Genomic DNA, 19,891 nt, shown 5'->3' on the forward strand with positions numbered 1-19,891 from the left:
GGCTATGCACAGGAGCAGTACACTCACCTGCTTTATTGTTGACCAGCTGCAAAATGAGAGGTCTTCGGGTAACAATGCCTGATCCACGTGGAAGAAAGTCCCTGAGTGAGAGAGATAGAGAAAAATAAATACCACAATTGCAGGCTGAAAAAAAGGACGAAAATGAAGGAAATCAAAACGGGGGGGGGAATCAGGAATTATTCATTATACTCAATGTCCATTTCCTCACAGCGTGACATTTGATAAATTGATGGGCACGTGGAAATTTCACACCTCCAACTTGTCTCACAACAAATCGAGTCTGACAGTCATCTTCTGTCGTTATTAGAGCTTCACAGATCAGGTCACGCACACCCACTTTTGCTGTTGCTCTTGCTGTAATGGGGAAAACCAACCTATATTCTACACTTCAGCTCACTTTTAATTCGGGATTTTGAACAACTCTCTCCTTGCGCTGAACTGAAAAGACTGCAATGATAATCTAATTTACAGACAAATCCTGGAGCCGCTGCACTAGAATATGAATACAGTACAGTTCTTGATTCACAGCTGTAAGACCTATATTCAAGTGATGCTCATGTTGATGCAATATCTCAAACAAAATCTGCAGGACCACAGACTCAGAGTAAGTCCACAGGCAGTTAAAGTGGCTGTCCTCCTAAATCATTTTCACTTTTGGCTGCTTAACCGTCTCTGTATCAACGGGCCACCAACAAAACATGCCACTCCATGTCATTAGCATCTTGAAGAGCTGATTTCCAACTTGAGGAGAAAGTTATGTTTGGAAAAACTGACTTTACATTGGAAAAGCTCAATGGAAATTCCGATTGATGATGTCACTGAACAATCAAACTGCTCCATCTACAGCCTATTTAAAGGACAGGGAAGTCCCACGCTTTCAGCTTGCTACTGTTAGCTTTGTGTGAGCTCTGACTGTGTCAATAAGAGAGATATTCCCCATGATAACGCCTTACCCACACCAGCCTGCGCCTTGACTTTGTGCTGTGTGGACATTACAAACTTTATCATGACAATTGTACAATGCAATGCATTACATGAAGTATGAGATGGTAGTGAACAACCCACAGCAAGTGCTGCTGGTGTATTATCAAGACACCAGCCTATAGGAAGCATTGAGAACTTTCTTACAGTTGGCTGTTTGTTCTTCTTAAAGTGACAGGGCACCTGAGGAATTTCTAACCACATAGCCAAAGTTGCTTAGTCAGCCCTCAGACTAGGCTCCTCCACCCAGTCTTCTGCACTCCCCTCCCAATTCTGAAGGCCCCTCTGCTGCTCTGCAAACATACTACATCTGGTGGCAATCACCAGCCTCAGTCCTGGAACAATCATAGCAGAACTGAGCATGTCACTAGCCCACATTCTCCTTTTCCTCCCTATTGCCAGACATACAGGCCTGAGGGGACTATGGAGGTGCTCAGGCTGCCTGCTGACTTCATACTGGAAGCAATGTGTCAGCCACAGAACAGGAGAAAAGAGAGGAGCTGCCACACTACATACTGCCCGCTCTTCCTAGACTGTAGTCCTGTGGTGAAACAGTGGGGAATGTTCTGGATGTTCCTTACATCAGCAAAAACCCACAGGTCTGTGGTTCAGCACTGGTGCTGTGTCATGCACATAATGTGGAGCATGCAGTCATTTGTGCACACGGCGGACAGTATAGAAAGCCCTGGATGAGGAACAGGAGCAAGGGAGGGAGGGAGTTCGAGTTAAAGAACAATGTGACCGTAGGCTGAGGGAAAGGATAAACTAAACAGACTGGACACAGAAAATGGCAGCAAGATGCCACTGAGCTGAGAGGTCACAATAAGTGTGAATGTACGCAACTCTCACTTTTCAGCAGTCAAACACTGCCTCATTGAGTCAACAAGTGGCCACTGGTCAAAGATTTGCACCAAACACAATGAAGCAGCAATCGAGTTTAAAAGACACACAAAGAAAGTGTTTGATCAAAAATGCTCTTGTGAAAAGACAAAATGCGAGTTCAGAATTTCAGAATTAAACCAGTCAGTCTTCATAGACAGAATGGAATAAATAGCGGTGGCATATTGAAAAGAAGCAAGAGGCCAGAATTACATTATTGATGCGCTGTAAATGATAGACGAAGCTGAGCAGATTGTGTATCATGTCATGCATTATGGATGGCCAAGCAAAGAGCATCAGTCTGTGAGCCTCCCTCCCTCTATCAAAAGAGAAAGCAAAAGAGAGAGTAGGGCAGGGGGAGGATGGGAGAGCCAACTCCCCTCCCCCTGCCTGCCTGCCTGCCTGCCTGCCCCAACAGCCTCTGCCTCTTACAAACTGGCAGAGCAACAGCCACAGCTGATCCTGGTCTTCCTCAAGTCTACAGAGGCCTGGCAGAGCTCGTTTTCAAACATGGAAACCAGTGTGTGAAACTCTGAGGTCATTGTGCGCTCTCACGGGAGGGTGCAGTACACAAAAATGTGTTCGTGGTTCGGTGGGACTTATCCTGTAGGTCTCTGGTGTGGCAAGGAACATATAATTATGGCTACCCGCATTCCCGCACCACAGTCTGTCACTGTGGGTACCCAGAGGCATCACTAGGCAGCAAAGCCTTTTCAAGCACTACCGAAATCCAACTGCTTAGTGGAAAATCCCTTCGCTCTCTGTCACTTGGCTGTCTTTGCTTCTTTCTCACAAGGATGTCCACTGTGTCATACACAAGCATCCAGACTGCTGGACGTTTCTGCTGAGAGTTCTTTACATATATATATCCATGCCACCATCCTGGAGTAAATTTCCTGCTACAATTACAAACGGTCGCAATGCATTTACCACCAACACTCACAAATAGGTTTCAATGATGCTGAAATGGTCATATTTTGGTAAAGGTGGCAGGTTTTTTAATCAGTTTTTAATCTAGTGTAGCTCTAAAGTTTGGACAACTGCTCCACACTTTAAAAACTTGTTTCTCCGTCATCTACTTGCCACAGATCTGATAACAGCCTCCACCCAGGCCAGCTTGCAGTGCTAGATATGACGTCTTTAGTCTCCACTGGGACAATCACATCACAACACAGCCAAAACAGGAGACACAGGCCTGATCACCATCTCGCAACTCAGATATAATTATGATCCAATAAGGCACGCACAAAATTGTTGACAGGCCAATAAAATAACTCAAATGAATGGAGAGAGAGGACATATGCTGGCTTTTCTCACAACATAACCATCCTGGACTAATTTCACAGTGGACATTTGGACTTACAATAGAACTAGCACACTAATAGCACTGATAATGGTTCCTTGATGAGTAAACCATGCAAGTGAAGCAGCATGTGCAGTACCAAGGCCATGGCCTCACTGGAATGCCGCTATTTTGATTGTTATCACTTACACCTGCATTTCTAATGAGAAAGGTCTATGAAGTCTCAAACACTGAATATTTGTTACCATTAATGTGCAGCAGATGCAAAGATAACAGCACACAGACATACACTAAGGTTGGGCAATATGATGGTATATACTGTGCAATGGTAGAAATGTGTACACTGGTAGAGATTTGGCAATGCCCTTTCCATTGCAGGAGCTATCCTTTCTATCCTGTCTGCTATATATTTAGAGGAAGATCAAAAATCAGGGCTCTCAGGATCAGGATTCTCGCATGTTCTCACATGATCTTGCAGAACCAGCTGCCTCACAAGGTAACGTAATTTGGGCGGCATGACTGCTTACCACATTCTCACGGGGCGTGAGAGCAACACTTGGTGGCGGTAATGCATCTCTAAGCTGGTTTGCCAACTGCCACAGAAGAAGAGGGTGACGAGAAAACATGGAGGAGAAGAGCAAAATTATAAATACAGAGAGGGAGGCTTCCCCGTGAAGCCAAAATGAAGAACAACTTGTTAGTAAAAGGGTGCAACTTCTGTTATGTGGATGTGGATTTTGGTTCTTGACTGAATTTACAGGACAATTACTGTAGATTACCTGATAGATACTGTTACCATGATACAAAATTACATGTAGTGTGATAGAAAGTTTTGGCCATGTCGCCCACCCCTAACACACACGCCTCTACCAAAAAAACAGAAACATTCACAAACACATGAGGTTGTTGAGCCAGAGTGATTCGATTAGCTTCTGTCCAGCAAAGAATGCAGACCAGCCACCCAATGTGTTCTGGTCTCTAGTAACAAACTTAGAGCGAACAGAGGGCAAAATCACATCAACAAGATGTGTCAACACAGCACAGTGAGAAATCTCAAACCCATCTGACCTGCCGGGGTTGAAAATCAGGACAGTGACAACTAAGAGACAGTAGCTACACAGCAATTATGGTCTAACTTCCCTTACTCTATCGGAGACAGAAAATGTAAAGCAGAAACTGAGCAAGGACAGACTTGCATGTTATGATAGCTTAACCTTTACCAGCTACAGAGCGTGAAGGAGTAAGTTAAGTCAATCGATTATGACATCAGCATGGAGTTCAGGCGGGAGACAGAAAAGGAGGAGCACCTATGCTCTGTGTCTAAAACACACAGTCTATGATTTGAAAATTGTCTCCTCTCAGCACTAAGTGACTCTATTTCTATTGTCTTTGGCACAAGAGAAAGGAAAAGAGGAATTATTTTCATGCCTGGGGGCTCAGGGATGAAGCCAGGCTTTCACACACAACACGCCAAGGAAAAAGACCTCAGCCACTGGTGAAACCATAGAGCAACTACTACTGACAGCAACAGCACCTCTGCACAGGGCTCAAGTCAGCTGCAACCACAGATAATTTACATATACATTATTCTACAGCATTTGTAATTATGAATATGAATATAATGAATATGAATTGAAATTTTGGTATTGGGGTTGCATATTGGCTGCTCCTGAGCTCAAACAAGTCCTTAGATCAACAATGAGTCACTTCAACATAAGCACGCCTGTTTCTATAGTGATATGCAGCACCTCCCCAGGTGCTTTGAGACCGAAGTACGACTCGACCTTGTAACTGGGAGTTTCACTTCTACTGTTCCACCTTATCGGTCCTCAGGTTCATCTGCACAGCAGCAACAGGCATAGAAAGCAGTTGCTGGTCACCATGAAATGTCTCATGTTAATTACAGCTGATATGTGGCAAGTGCTCTCACAGTGTAAAGTCCCACTCATCTGAATTAATGTGCACTGAGTGGTAGTCTAATCTGCATGTGCATTCTTGCCTGAGAGCAGTTACGACATGCTCTCGCCAGTGTGTTTATAACCAAAGGCCCGACTGCATGCCATCTTCATAGCCAATGTACTTCCTCCTCTCTGGCTGGCCAGCCTGCATGTGTACGTGTGATTGTGCTATCTCTGTGTGGGTTGGGTTACACACACAGTGTGTCTCTCAATGGGGTGGAAACCTGCTAAACAAGCTGCTATAGAACGAGGTTGTTTTGTTTCTTTATCTGCCGGGTGATCTCACTCACAGCTGATGTGGGAGAGGACAACAGGACCAGCCTGTCCAGGCGCACCGTAGTTTGACCTTCACACCGTGGAGAATGGAGAAACAGCAAGCCTATTTCCTTTATTTTCAAGTTTTGTCAGAAACAATTACAAAAGAGGAAGATAGGAAGGGAAGTTGTGTCTGCTACAGACATGCGCTTGATGAAAGACCACTTTGAGGTCAAAAATGACGCATTATATAAGACGCACTGCAAAAATCCACATCTCTCAAGAAAAGAGGTGGCTAGATTGATCTGCCTCTACTGCTTTATTCTACTGGGATTCCCAATAACATGTACCCCCTCATATGAACGGATGATCGTACTGATTTCACAGCAAACTCTTATGAGACAAAATGTAACTCCAATCAACAGCTGAGAGCCACAGACCAAATAACAATTACGAGTGAATGCAAACCCTTTAGGACATTCTGGGTGTGGCACAGAAATGTTTACATACAGGTCTTTGTGATGCTCAAAATATCCGGGCATAAAGAAAGAACCAGATACAAAATAGACTTACTGGCAGCTTTAGAAAGCATAAATATTGTGCAAAGTATTGGAAATGATTGAAAATATTGGAAACATCGGAGTAAAGAACATAAACTATCTGACTTTTGTATAAATCGTCGTTCGAAGTTTGCCTTATTCAAAGTGAGAAAGCCTACTCTAGAGCTCTGAGTGCACAAAACTTCGTAAAAACATTTTTAAAACAACTAGTTTGCCAGGTACAAGGCGTATCTACAGGAACTTGCTTAACCTGCAGCCACTTTAAGGCAGGTTGACGAGTGCGTAACTCAAGTGCGTAACCGTCCCCGACTTGAGTTACGCACTCGTACACCTGACTTCACAGTGCGTTACGCCGTAACTCCATATTGACGTTACGTACAGGTTTGAGTAACGAGCGTATCTTACCTACTGGACAATCAGAAACACAGTTTGAGAATGTTAGACCATGCAAGAATCAATGTAAACTGTGAGATAATCACAATGCGTAACTTAATTAATCACAATCACTCACCTGCCAACAAAATTTTCCAAGACTGAGCTTTTTCCAGCGCTCTGTCCGCCGACCACAGCAATCTGAGGAAGGTCTAAATTGCAACTCTGGCCGATGGAGCTGAAAGCGTCTTGAAGCTTGTTGATGAGGGGAATCAGGTCTTCCATGCCCCGGTTCCCCATGGCTTCGTTAGCTCTGAGAGCTCCTTCAACACAACGCAGACCAGAGGCGAATGCTAGCGGCGCTAACTGTATAGATAACGTTAGCTTAGCAGCAAGGTGCTCTCGGGTTACTCTGAAGTGTTGACTTCCGCCGCTTCAAACAGCTCAGGCTTGTATTCACTCTTTGAACACTTGAGCGGTGACCGGCAATGCTACTCACACTAATATCATTTCGTGTTCTTTCAAGCGCATTAACTAAATACTCAATCAGTCGAAACGGACGGAAAACTCGCAAAACAAAACTTCCTCTACACAAACACCATCCGGTCAGGGTAGACGACATCCGATCGAAACCGGTGAGTTTAGACCCGCCTCTTGTCTGTAAAACTACGTGGTTTATTGGCTAATTTTGCTATCCCTCCGCCAAGCCGGCATTCTGATTGGATATGTAAAAGGCGTGTTCGTCGCTCTACACAAAGTTCTTATTCCTGATTGGTCAACGCGTTTGACAATTTCAACCGTTTCATGTCACATGTTCAATGCAACATGGCCGCTATCATAGAGTATGGAGCTGATACAAACACGTTAGAAAACAAGCCAAACAACATGACCTTAAAGAAAACGTTATCTGCAGCGCCTCCCCTCATTCTGCGAATTGTTGCTGAATGTCCGGTGACAAAAGCAAGAGCTTGTGATCTTATATTGCCACACTGCGCCGTCAGCACCCCGGTTTTCATGCCTGTCGGTACCCAGGGAACTCTGAAGGGAATCACTGTGGATCAGCTGGAAGGTCTTGGGTGTCAGATTTGTCTTGGAAACACGTACCACCTGGGCATGAGACCGGTACGCAATCTCAGGATTCATTTGAACTTAATAGTGGCTAACTAACTTCTCTTTTGTAAATGTATTTTTCCCACTTCAACTTTACTGCCTACAGGGTCCTGATTTGATCGAGAAAGCCAATGGTTTGCATGGGTTCATGAACTGGAAGAGAAATCTTTTAACTGTGAGTTAAGCTTTCCGAATTGAATCAATCATTGATGATGAAAGAGGTGAACGAAGGGGGTTATGTTTTATATTTCCATCAGTGCAAGGGGTGGGTAGATCTTTTAGCTGAAGTCTTGTGTCTCACCTTCTTCTGCTTACAGGACAGCGGGGGGTTTCAGATGGTGTCTCTTGTTGAACTCTCAGAGGTCACTGAGGAAGGGGTAAAGTTCAAGTCCCCCTATGACGGCAAAGAGATCCTCCTAAGTCCTGAAAAATCCATCAGCATACAGAACAGTCTGGGTACGTGAGGAGTAAAATAATTTGAATCAGTATAACATAACAAAGACTTTGAAATTCCCCTCAATTTCACAGTGGCTGTAAAACCATCTTCCTGTTCCTCTGTCTGCTTCCAGGGTCAGACATCATGATGCAGCTGGATGATGTGGTCAGCAGTACTGTGACAGGACCACGGGTGGAGGAGGCAATGCACAGGTCCATTCGCTGGCTGGACCGCTGCATAGCAGCCAATAAAAATCCAGACAAACAGAACCTTTTTGCCATCATCCAGGGAGGGTTGAATGCAGAGCTGCGTAAGACCTGTCTAGATGGTAAAAGATCCTGCCTGCCCTATGGCACTTTTTATCACTATATAGTTGGTATGGACAAGCATGCTGGAGGACTGATCATATTTGGATAGAGCCTAAGAACATGTTTAAACACTTTGAAAATCCAATGGCTTAAATTAAAGGATGGGTGAGTCATTCTGGAGAAAGAGTGTTGAGGTTTGTGCACACGGCTCTGGCTCTGTAAATGGGAAATGAACAAAGTGGCTTGGATCGAGTCACACAACACTATTCCAGCAACAGGTGGCGTTCATGCTCGTGCAGAGACAGAGAAGGGAAGTGGAGATTGGGGGAACGATAAATCTGGCACGCTAGCGTGTAACAGCATTGTGAAGAAGGAAACATGACATTATCAACAGTCTTTCTCCAGAGTGACTCAATCCACGTTTAACTAGAAAGCTTACACGTCATGTTTTTCCACTCCATGTATCCATGAATTTGCTTTTACGTACCGATCCGATGAGGAGGCATACGTGAACCAAACAGATGCTTGGATGTAATAATCTTGTTCAGAGTGTCAGGATGTGAAGAGGAATACAGCAATACAAGATATTTCCCATCAAAGTTAAAGATCATGAATATTGTGCTAAGATTTTGGCAGCCATCTGTATGTTGGCGAGGGAAGCAGACATGCACCTTAATGTTGAGTTCTAGTTGTAAACCAGCCAGTTTGACAGTGAGACACTGATGATAAGGGTTCAAACTTGTGTTTATTTTTTTTATACCCTTCTGTTAGCAATGACTCAACGTGATGTTCCCGGTTTTGCCATCGGCGGCCTGAGTGGAGGAGAGGAGAAGGACGACTTCTGGCGGATGGTCACGCTGAGCACTGACCACTTGCCTCGAGAAAAGCCTCGATATCTCATGGGTGTGGGGTACGTTTGCCTGTGTGCTGAAAATATCTCCTGAGAGCTGTGCCGTTAGATGCTTTATGGTTTTCTAAGTTGACATAAGAGCATGTGTGACCCTCATGTGCTGCAGGTATGCTGTGGATCTGGTGGTGTGTGTAGCTCTGGGATGTGATATGTTTGACTGCGTGTTCCCCACCCGCACTGCAGTAAGCTCTCTTCACCTCACACACTAATAATCACTTTTAAATGGTCATTTAGCAGCTACACGTATTTCCATATCAAAAACTGATTTTAGCTGTATTTCTGACAGTTGTGTTTCTTTTACTGCAGAGGTTTGGCTCTGCCTTGGTGCCTTGGGGATCTCTCCAAGTAAAACAAAAGCAGTATGCCAAGGACTTCCAGCCCATAGACCCAGACTGCCAATGTCCCACCTGCAAGAGGTAAGTCAAGAACGAGCAAAAGATCATTGCACAAGCCTGGAGGTTTGGCTCACATGATGATTCTTGTTGTTTTATTTTTGGGTTTTTCAAAGCATTTATCCTCATCAGGACAAATATTGGCATGTATAAAGGACTGTTCTACCCAAGAAGACCACATGTGGACTTGTTTGCCCACTTCTTTTTGGTCCAACGGAGGGACATGTTGGCGATGCAAAACTAGCGCAATCTGTGATTTTTGTTTTGTTTTATGTATTCGGGTGATGTGATTTCTCTATAATAAAACACCAAAGTAGACTTACAGCTACTTTAAATGGTTTTCAGCAGACAATGCAGTTAGGGTGTGTTGTGAGAGGAGGATACTTAAACTGTATGGATCGCCACATTTCTATCAATGCTACAGTTCCGTGCCGGTGGATGGCGCCCTGGTGTTTAGACATTTTGTACCACATCTATATTATAAAACTGGACATTACTGTAAAGGAGATGCAAACAATATGCCTGTTGTCTGTTTCAGACATAGTCGGGCTTACCTCCATGCTCTGTTCAAGAGTGACACTGCAGCCATGCATCACATCACCATCCATAACATTGCCTACCAGGTCAGTATTGGAAATGTCTCTTAACACTCAACCTCATATCACAACTCAAGATTAAATCAAGACTAAATAACAACAAAAAACATTTAAACTCTCAACAAAACACATTATCTCAGAGAAAATGGAAGTGATTGGACCAAAATAGCAAGTTTTAAAAGTTTTTTGTTGAACTCATTTTAACTTCTGTCGTCACTGCTGTCATATTCCAGTCAATTAAAAAGAGAGAGAGACAGAGAATGAATGTCAATCAAAATGCTGCTAAACGTGCTGTTTCAGTCAAATTCAGACAGTAATATTGTCTGAGGATGAAATGAATGAACAATAGATATGACCTGCTCAATAATATGTTTTTATTAATATTCCTTAAAAAAGAAAAGTGAACATAATTAAAAGTCTATTTCCATTAGCATAAAAATATATTTACTTTTCAATCCAGCAGCTTTAAATCACTACAGTTTTATGATCATTTATTTTTCTCTGATTTCCATATTTGACACTTACTGCATGTATTGAGTGTCTTTTATCAGTTCATTAGAGTCTGTATCTGCAATCCTGTCATGGAGGGATATCAACCCAAGCCACACATTTACATAATGTGTCTCAAAGTCTTAATTGCTCCGACAGAAATCTGACAAAAGATGTTGAACTTAGCAAATGCATGTGACGTGAATCAGACGATGTCCTCGCCTCAGTCACAATCGTTTAATGCGTCAGCACTCGCTGTGCCTCAAAGTGGCACAAACTTGCCTTGATGCTGCCATTATCAAAACAGTGGAGAGTCTCCTTCTGACAGATCTGTCCCAAAACATAATGTTCGCCTTAAAAAAGCATAACTGATGATGTCTGATTATGCAACATATTAATTTCTTTGGGTTTTTTTTTCCCCCATTTTCCCATTGAAGCTGCACTAGCAGGGTGGCTCTGGGATGTCTGTGTCAGTAGTTCCTGTTGGGCTGTCACTCTACCACTTTGATCCAGACTGAAATGTCATGACGAATATTTAATTGCTGTGAAACATTCACTTTACCCTAAAATGTTGCCGTGTTAAATAGCAGCAAGTAGACATTGGTACTGGACACAGTGACGATGCTGACCTGCAGCTGACCCGCCGTCTAAAATACAGAGAAGATGACTTCCCTCTGGAGATCAATAATCACGTTATTTTTCTACAATTCATCAAACATTTCTCTTTGCAGCTCACCCTGATGCGCTCTGTGCGGCAGAGCATTGTGGAAGGTCGATTCCCTGAGTTTATACAGACGTTCATGAAGCGAATGTTTCCCTCTCGTGACCTGTACCCCGGCTGGGCTGTGGACGCTCTCGCCTCCGTCAACGTTACGCTGGAGTAGAACCTGGAAGGCAGCTGTTGTGCTCTAAATGGGGGTCTAAATGTCAAACGGTGACAGGAGGATTTTATATCTTTTAAATGACTCTTTTTACAGGAGATTGCTTTCCACTCTTTGTTTATATTTGTACATGCATTGTTGGCGATGAGGAAAGTGGCTTTTGATCTGAAGGGATAAAGCCTGATCAACAACCTGCTTTACTAAGCCTCTGCAAATTGTCCTCAGCGTGCACATTATGATAATGTGAGACTGAATGGGGTTTAAATGAGGTTTGAAACACATGAACTATCTCCTCTGATATGCTCAGACACTTTTTTGTTGTTACCATGGCTACACAGCTCGGCCCACCCACTTGAAATGAAATGTTTTGCCTTCCTGTCAACCTTTTTTTTTTGTTATTCCTGGTGCCTGAGTGCATTACAGAGACATTTAATTTTTGCCAAAGGCACAGTATTAATAAATATATTCTGGTGTTAGTTGTCGGCTAAGTGTTTGAACAGATAAATGAAACTAGCTCGCTACAGATTGTGTGCTTGTGTCCTGATGACCACCAGAGGGCAAGATAGACAAAAAACAGAGCCAGACTAACTGTAAAGCAGAACGATATGCTGTAGAAGTTTCCTAGTAGAGTAAATATCAATTCAGCTGATTTCAGTAAGATCGGGCACATGAGCAAAAATGTAGGAGGGCACAAAACACTGATAACAGAATGATTCACAAAGCAAAGTCAGCATCCATCTAAGTGGTATCAAATCACTCTTATCCATTGTTATTCTTGGTTTTCTCATCAATTCAATCGGCATTAATCCTTTCTGACCCTCTGAGGGACGGCTTTGTTTGGAGCTTACAGAGGTGCTCGTTTACAAAAGGCTCCATTGTGGGTGATTAATATTAATCATTGGAAGTTAATTTGAATAACACCTGTTGTCTGTGGCTTTGAGTCAACAGTCCTCTTGAGCACCACATTTGAATTTCATTACAGCTTCTGTTATGACCACAGGCTCTACTAGATTAAACCTGTGAGGTGGTGAGTGGCAGGAAAACAGATCGCTTGAACGGCAGTGTAGTCACAATACAAATGGTGGGTCCTGTGCATAATAAGAGTAGTTTACAAGTGCTTATGCTCTTAATTATAAGTGTTTGTTAATGAGTTACAGTAAGAGCTAACTAAATATTTATAGAAGGATTCATGCTTTGACAACATTATGGTGATCTTTTGTATTCGTAAGTATAATAGCTCACATTTAGAGGAAGCGCTTTTGAATGTGCTGATATTATTGTTTTTAAATGCATTACAGGATTATGGTTGTTTGTCACGCGAGAGATGTTTTTTGAGGATATTTCCTGCTGAGCTCAGTTGACAAGGTGTCACGTCATAAATGTGCTCTCATGTACTATATTTCAGCAAGACTGTTCCAAACATGCCACACGTGCCTCCTTAGACTGATGCATAAGATTTACAACCCCATAATGTTCCTAGAAGCCCGCTTAACATGATAAAAAAAAAGCTGTGGCGCTCCATGCAGAAATAATAAATGTACGTAAATGTTGTTTAGACTCACGAATAAATTACGCGCAGATCTCCACAGAAGTCTGACAGATCACGTGTAGCCTATATGTGTGACAGTTTTATTATTTTACTATCATTTGTGTTATTGTTGCTTTTTCTTTCTTTCTTTCTTTCTTTCTTTCTTTCTTTCTTTTTTTTTTTTTTTTTTTTTTTTGGTTATACCTGAAATGAAAAGTCGTCGCAATGGTCGATCTACGGTGTAACGGTTGGCTACTCATTTGCAGCCAGTGTGTCCATGCGTAGCTCAGGCAGGGAGGATGCTGGTGTTGAGAGAGACAACCAGTTGCTCTCCAGCTGTCACAGTAAGTGCAGCCTCCTCGACGCACCGACGGATGAACATCCCCGACCTGTTGCCGCGGCGGGAAGAAAAGTAGAGCTGCATTGTGACGGGTGCTCAAACGAAACAAGCTGATTTTTCTGTTTAGGAGGGAAGTGGAAGACGATGCCATGAGGCGTATCAATGTGTTCGTTATTAATCTCCGTTTTGAATAGCAGAAAGAAGAGGAACGGAGTTGATCTTGGGGGGTCCACCTCCTCGGTCTGGAGGTGCGGTTTGCTGTGATATCTGTCTCTGGGCTCTGTGGAGGAGGACCATGGTCGAACTGGAGAAGGAGGTGCTCCCTCTGCCCCCTCGGTACCGGTTCCGAGACCTGTTGCTCGGGGACTGGCAGACCGACGACAGGTAAGGATGCCGCTTGCATCGTTTACGCACGGCGCACTGAATCCGTTGCGCATCTGTGCGCCATGAGAGCATCATATCATCTTGTCTAAAAAGTATTCATTTGTTTTGCGTTTGCATTCCCTGCCTGTGATCTCGTTGACTCAGGTGTATGGATGTGTTGGAGTATTCCACTGCCTTCTGTGCAGCTGTTGTTAGGGATGCTGCAACAGGTTTACCAGTTGCCCTGTGAGCGCAGAGGCTGCTGCTGCTGCTAAAACTGCTAATACAATGTTATCCCACAAAAGCAGTCTATTAATTAAACCGTATGAAAAAAATGCTCAAAAGAAAACAGGAGACTAAATATTTACTCAGGAATATTCAATTTATTTTCACGTCATGCAAGTAACATATCTTACATGTATATATTTTGAACACCAAAAAATCCTTTGGTGTCATAAAGCAGGAAGGAAATGAAGAGCGAGGACGAAAGGCAAACCTACAGTAGCCTCTTTATGTTACTCCTCATGCCATGAAGCCCGAGATTTACAATGAAGCGTCTGCCACCTGGACAGGCGATTCAAGTGGGTGCTCTCAGTAAATGGCAATTAACCTTTGCTTACACTCCATTTACAGGGCAGTAGATTTCACCTGCTGTATGATATGCATTGCTTAATTTGGATATTTCATTATGCTGCCTAATGGAAAACCTTAACCTCCATTTCACGCATGGTCTCTCTTGTTGCTGGGTGGAAATTAGGATCAAAACACTTTTGGACCTGAGTGGACGTCTCACATCGGATAATAGGGAGGTCTTGTTTTTGAAAGCATGGATGAGATCAATCCAAGTCCAGCCACTGGCCGGCTTCATTATAGAGACACTGCCACATGCTGCTATAGAAGCCTGTCAATAATGCTTATCATATCAGTGAAGTGATCTATCCAAAAGCATCCAGCATTGTCCATTTTTAGTGATAAATCCTAATATTAGACTATGTATCTGAATGAAGCCTAAGCAGGCCTGCTTACTCATGGCGTGCTCTTATGGCTTTCTGTAATTTGTCAGCTATTGCCCAAGGACTAATGTTTCCAAACCAGAGTGCAGTGTGACCTCAGTCACCTGATTGCAGACGTTCAGTGACAGCTGCCTGTTTCTTGGAAGAAACAAAAGGGCTCTAATGTAATCCAGGCTCCTCATACTATAAAAGAGCCAGGAAAAAAGAAAACATTTAACAAGGACTTGGATAATTTCACCAAATGAATGTAACAGAAACAGAACAGGTGTATAGTGACAGTGTGGTTGTGACTGATGTTGTTGCTTTAGAGGCTGCTGAGACAGTTTGAGAGGACTGTGTGCCACAGATGCTGTAATACCCTCTTAACACATGACGTGGATGAGTGCTTTCAGGGATGGTGTCGATCACTTTAAGGGCTCTAGAAGTTACCGAGGTTCAAATTAAACTTGTGTGGGCTGAGCATGTTACATTTGTTTTGTCACAGTGTGGAGCTGTGATGTCCAGTGCACACACGCTGTTTCACATAGTGGGAAGATCTTAATTATGAGCATTTGTATCTTACAAAGTAGAAATTTAGTCCTTTGTATCTCTGATGTGTGTAACTGTGTTTGCCTCTCTCTCCCCAAGTGAGTGTGTGTGTGTGTGAGCATCCGAATGCTTTCATCTACAAAGGACATTTGCAAGAGAGAAAGAGAGACTGACAGGGGTCAAGATGTTGATCTTGGCACCCCGGCAGTATTAGCCACTATAAAACAGACTGATTAGAAGGAAAGCATGAGCTGTGATTGATAGCGACAGGAAGCTTAATTATGGTGGAATCATGCAGAGTTTGTCTGCCATGGTGCATTAATCTAGGAGTAGCCTTTAATTAACAGCCCCGAAGAGCCAAACAGTCCCATTGGCCCAGGTGCACTGATAGCTCCATACAGTATCGCCGCGTCCCAGCACAAAAATACACTCACTAATCAAAATGTCAACATGTGTATGCATAACTTATCTTCCTGACACATATGGTTCCACTCTGCTTTGGGAAAACCTACATTACTGAGCCCTATAATCCCCCTTCTGTCGCTCTCTGTGGGACTTCTCCCCGTGCTCCTCTCAGCTTGCATCCCTCTGTGCGTGATTGTGTGTGTCCATACATCGCCCTCTTTTAACATTCACACCCCCTCCATCTCCCTCCTCTGCGTCTTAGGTCTGATTGAAGTGCCATGCTTTTACCCCTTTTTCAAGAGCTCTCCTGTAACCCAGTGGAATACATTTTGCTGTACCCTTTGCAATGCTCTCAGGTGAAGCAATGCGCAACACAGACATTTTAAAGATGGCAAATGATTTGATAATTTATTTCACATACAGGGATCTCCTGTCCCCCTTATTGTACTGTTACTGATATCTATAGAGCCTCCCTTTTCTCCCTCTGCCAGTAGCCTTTGACAACCCAGCATTGGTTGTATCTATTTTTTGTCAGATTAGAACAAACAGAAATTGAATTTGGCTCAGTTTTCTCAGTACAGACTGAAACAAGTCGTCTCTCCAGGGAATTTGAATAGAGGTTCGTCGCTAATAGTTAACTACCAATTAACAGTCTAGTTTCCATACTCCACAACTTAATCAAGGTTGTGTCTGATAATTGATCTGTAAGTGAATGTATGTCCTGCTGTTACAGAAATGTACCAAGGACAGAGACGTAGGAATATTTTAATGACACTGGTCTGATTACACTGATGCCATTTATGTTTTCTGGCAGTGAGTCAGAGGCTTCTGTTTTGAGGAAATGCCAGATGACTAAACAATTAAATACAGGTCTTTAGCAGGCTGATGACAAGGATTTTACCAGTCAAAGGAGCTGTCTGTTTTTTGCCTAAGATGATATGAAGACCTAAAATGGATGAGTACTTTTTGGCTGGTTCTTGATATTCAGCAGTCTTTGACTTTGTGTAAATCTTAGAACAGTCCTGTTAAATTTGGAGGAAGTATGTAAGATAGCTTTCTGTCTGTGTCTGTGCTCAGCACTTTTTATTATGAAACAAACTTTTAACATTGTTCAAATTCTCAAAAGAGTGAATTCTGGCTTAATGTACAGCAATTACTGTCATAAAAGCCCATAAATGCACACGAGTCCCAGCACAACTCCACTTGTATGTATAATTTGTCAGACGTAATATGAAATACAACCGTCTCCACTGCTCTACAATAGAAAGTCTCAGCGGGAGCTTTCCTCGGAGTCCAGGATTATCATACAAATGACAGCCGTTTGTTCTCCCTTTGGCTGTCACTTCTTCCACATCTTCCACATCGCTCTGTCTACTCCTGGCCAACCCTCCTCCCCATGCTTCTATTCCTCTTGCCTCCCTCTTAATTCTTCCAGTCAAGACTTAATCTTGTAAGGCCAGTGGAGAGCATGATCCATCAATATTGTCAATGAACATACCAGTTTAATGCTTTGGCTTCACAATGAGGTGGACACTGGTGTCCTTTAATGAGCTTTTCAGAGCTGGTGTAAGTTTCTGTCATATTATTTATGAGACAGTTTAGAAAGCTGATAGCTATCTCTGTCAAGAATTGTAGAATCAGAGATGTATTATGTATCATGACAGCAGAGCCAGAGCTGGCATAAAGGGAAGTTATTAGCAATACAAATGGCTGGTATGATGAGAAGAGTCACCCTGTGAAAAGGTGATTTTATCAGATTTGAGGCTGGACAAAAGAGAAAGGGTGATGGGAGCATGCAGACCTCATAACTTCTTTCATGACTCATGTGCATGTCCTCACAGCCACGTGGTTCTGCCAGTAAACAGCTGGAGTGAAGCTAACTTAAAAACACCCAATTGCTAATGGAAATTAATTGGAGGGCTCTGCATGGTCGATGGGAAGCTGAGGGCCTAGAGTGAGGTCGGCTAATAAAACCAAAGCATTTGGCCTGACGAAGATCCCTTTCTATTAATTAGTAAAAGCTTATAAAAACAACATCCTAATTAATGTTGGCAAAGAGGAAAGGTTGCCAGTAGGCCTGAGCAGTAAGGACAGGTCCATTTGAGAACAAACAAGAGGGCATGGTGGAAGGAAGGAGGACTCATATGCAGTCTGAGCATGAACCTGCTACAAAGAATATTGTGTACATGATGCCCGGTGAGCATGAGCCGCCGCTCTCTTTGTGAAAAGGTTGTGTGAGAAGATATTACCTGAAGGTAAAGCGAGAAGCTTAGTTTAGTTTAGTCACAGTTTATTACGTTTAATTATTTGTTCTTTGAACTCTAGCAACCCCTGTATCCTATTGGAAGAAGTAGGTCATAAAAATAGTCATACTACAAGATACAAACACATATTAAATATATGGTAAAGCCTTTTCATTGGTATTACCAACGAGCAATCGCCCAAGGATAAAGAGAGAACAGAGTCCGTGCAGGGTGTGTCCCTGGTGGTCATTTGGTCTGATGGCTCTTTTATTTTTAGAGCTTTTTTGCAACCACTGGACTTTAATAAGCTTGGTATTGAATTCCCTAACCAGCCTTTCGGTTAGAAAAGCACTGTCAACGCTTAAGAGCCTTCCTGCTGTGGATACTAACACAGCCATGGGGCTGACTAGCATGTGTCTGAGCACTTCTGTGTTCTGTTGCTGGAAGACCCCGTGGCATCAGAGTGGGGGCAGGGAGCTGCTGTGCCACACTGTTGCGGGGGATCACAAACACACTTGTCCGCTGATCGAAGCTCCCCAATTCCCAAAATGTGTTAGCTTAATACACCGCAGGACTTCCAAGCAGCGCCAGAGACACCAGGGACAGGCAATAGAGATGTTTATTCTCACATTTCACTCCTTTTGTGTCGTCCTCAAAGCAGTGATTTGAAAATGACGTTGGAACAGATTGATATCTCACGTTGATTTAATCAAATGTTAAATGTCTGTGCACATCTGAGGCTAATGTAATCCTAAGAGACAGGGAGATAGAATGTCATTGGATGGCTTTTAATAGTGTTGTGCATCAGTTTAAGCCATATTTTGTTTCATGATAAAGGGATGAAAGGTATGTTTTTCCATGAATTCAACAGTTAAGAGCAATTTAAGACATCGTTGTGTTCTGCAGGTAAACGAAGGAGACCACGTGATTGTGTCAGTGTATCCCCCTCTAAGCAATAAATAGTGAATTATTATTTCAGGAAAGAATGAGGCAAGGCTGGTTTACGTCAGGGAGCGGGGGGGTGGCTGAGCATTTCCACTGATGATGTATGGAAAGTTTGAATCCATGAGAACCCAGGCGTTGTTCAGGAAATGACTCTGAGCAACTGCTACAGTGCACGCTTACTTACTGTCAATATACTGTGGGATACATCACACATTTCTTGTAAATGATTGCTGCTGTTTTTTTTTCCAGGCTCATGTGGGAGAGAGAGAGCGATTGTTGGAGGATAGACATACAAATGTATGTAGGCACAGTAGACAAAATAGTAGATAAATCGGTCACGACACAGACTGGTTGAATTTTTGTTATACACGTTTAAAAAGACCAGGAGAGAAAGGGGCTTTTTAAAGGTCTCAGTCATCATTAAGTTATTATGAAAGTACTTGCTTGTTCCATTAAAGTGTTAAAATCAATTTCGTTGAGTGTTTTGTTTTGTTTTGTTTTTTTTTAGTTTGACATTCTTTTCATCTGCCTCTCCAGTCAGCATGAACTGGTATATTGTCAGTGTTAGAAGAAAAATGTTCTTTTTACCACAAGATAACGGATCTTTCCTTGACGGAGATCTGCTCGTTTTTCATTTCTCATGTGCGTGATGGTTGTGTTTCTGGGTCAGGGACAAGCTGTCCTGTCAGCCATTGGTTGGATGAAGTAGAGAACACCTTGCCTCTGTTAAGCTGTTAGTGCGGCCCCGTGGTGATGTGCAATTTATTTCCCTCTTGTCGTCCCTTTGAGTTTCTCCTGCCCTCATTTGTAGCCTGTATATATTATTATTGTTTGTCACACAAGGATCCCCTATTCACCCATTCATCTTAAGGAGTCGAGTATGTTGAATAATAGACTTCAGACTGATTCATGATTACCAACATGTCCCTATAAAAATGTCCTCCCGAAGCTACATGTTTATTCTAATCAATAGAAACAACAAAAAATAACATTTCCACTGGTGTGCTGATGTCAGTCTCCTTTTTCCTGTTCCTATTTAGTGGTCCACATTTCACAAGTAGATGTGGCAGAGAGC

The 19,891-nt window shown here is 42.9% G+C and overlaps 2 protein-coding genes across 12 annotated transcripts in view; one reads left to right on the forward strand and one right to left on the reverse strand.

Annotated features, from left to right (window-relative positions):
- dnm2a (dynamin 2a) overlaps window positions 1-6,940 on the reverse strand; it is a 29,287-nt gene extending 22,347 nt beyond the window's left edge. For all 9 annotated transcript variants that reach the window (XM_076752162.1, XM_076752167.1, XM_076752165.1 and 6 more), the window contains exons 1-2: window positions 6,469-6,940; window positions 28-101 (exon numbers count right to left, since the gene is read on the reverse strand). In XM_076752162.1, the coding sequence (XP_076608277.1) occupies window positions 28-101; window positions 6,469-6,629 (235 nt within the window). In that variant the 5' untranslated portion in view covers window positions 6,630-6,940. The remainder of the gene's footprint in view (window positions 1-27; window positions 102-6,468) is intronic.
- A 177-nt stretch (window positions 6,941-7,117) lies between these two features.
- The window catches only part of kcnt2b (potassium sodium-activated channel subfamily T member 2b), a 42,378-nt gene continuing 29,604 nt past the window's right edge, over window positions 7,118-19,891 (forward strand). Inside the window, exons 1-9 of one of the 3 annotated variants that reach the window (XM_076752158.1) lie at window positions 7,118-7,451; window positions 7,546-7,614; window positions 7,757-7,895; window positions 8,009-8,203; window positions 8,955-9,093; window positions 9,200-9,275; window positions 9,400-9,509; window positions 10,024-10,108; window positions 11,302-12,845. In XM_076752158.1, the coding sequence (XP_076608273.1) occupies window positions 7,134-7,451; window positions 7,546-7,614; window positions 7,757-7,895; window positions 8,009-8,203; window positions 8,955-9,093; window positions 9,200-9,275; window positions 9,400-9,509; window positions 10,024-10,108; window positions 11,302-11,454 (1,284 nt within the window). In that variant the 5' untranslated portion in view covers window positions 7,118-7,133 and the 3' untranslated portion in view covers window positions 11,455-12,845. Of the gene's footprint in view, window positions 7,452-7,545; window positions 7,615-7,756; window positions 7,896-8,008; window positions 8,204-8,954; window positions 9,094-9,199; window positions 9,276-9,399; window positions 9,510-10,023; window positions 10,109-11,301; window positions 13,704-19,891 lie in introns of those variants that run through there. The other 2 variants (XM_076752156.1, XM_076752157.1) reach the window with 2 other exon arrangements.

Source organism: Chaetodon auriga, chromosome 16, assembly GCF_051107435.1.
Source record: "Chaetodon auriga isolate fChaAug3 chromosome 16, fChaAug3.hap1, whole genome shotgun sequence".
Taxonomy (NCBI): domain Eukaryota; kingdom Metazoa; phylum Chordata; class Actinopteri; order Chaetodontiformes; family Chaetodontidae; genus Chaetodon; species Chaetodon auriga.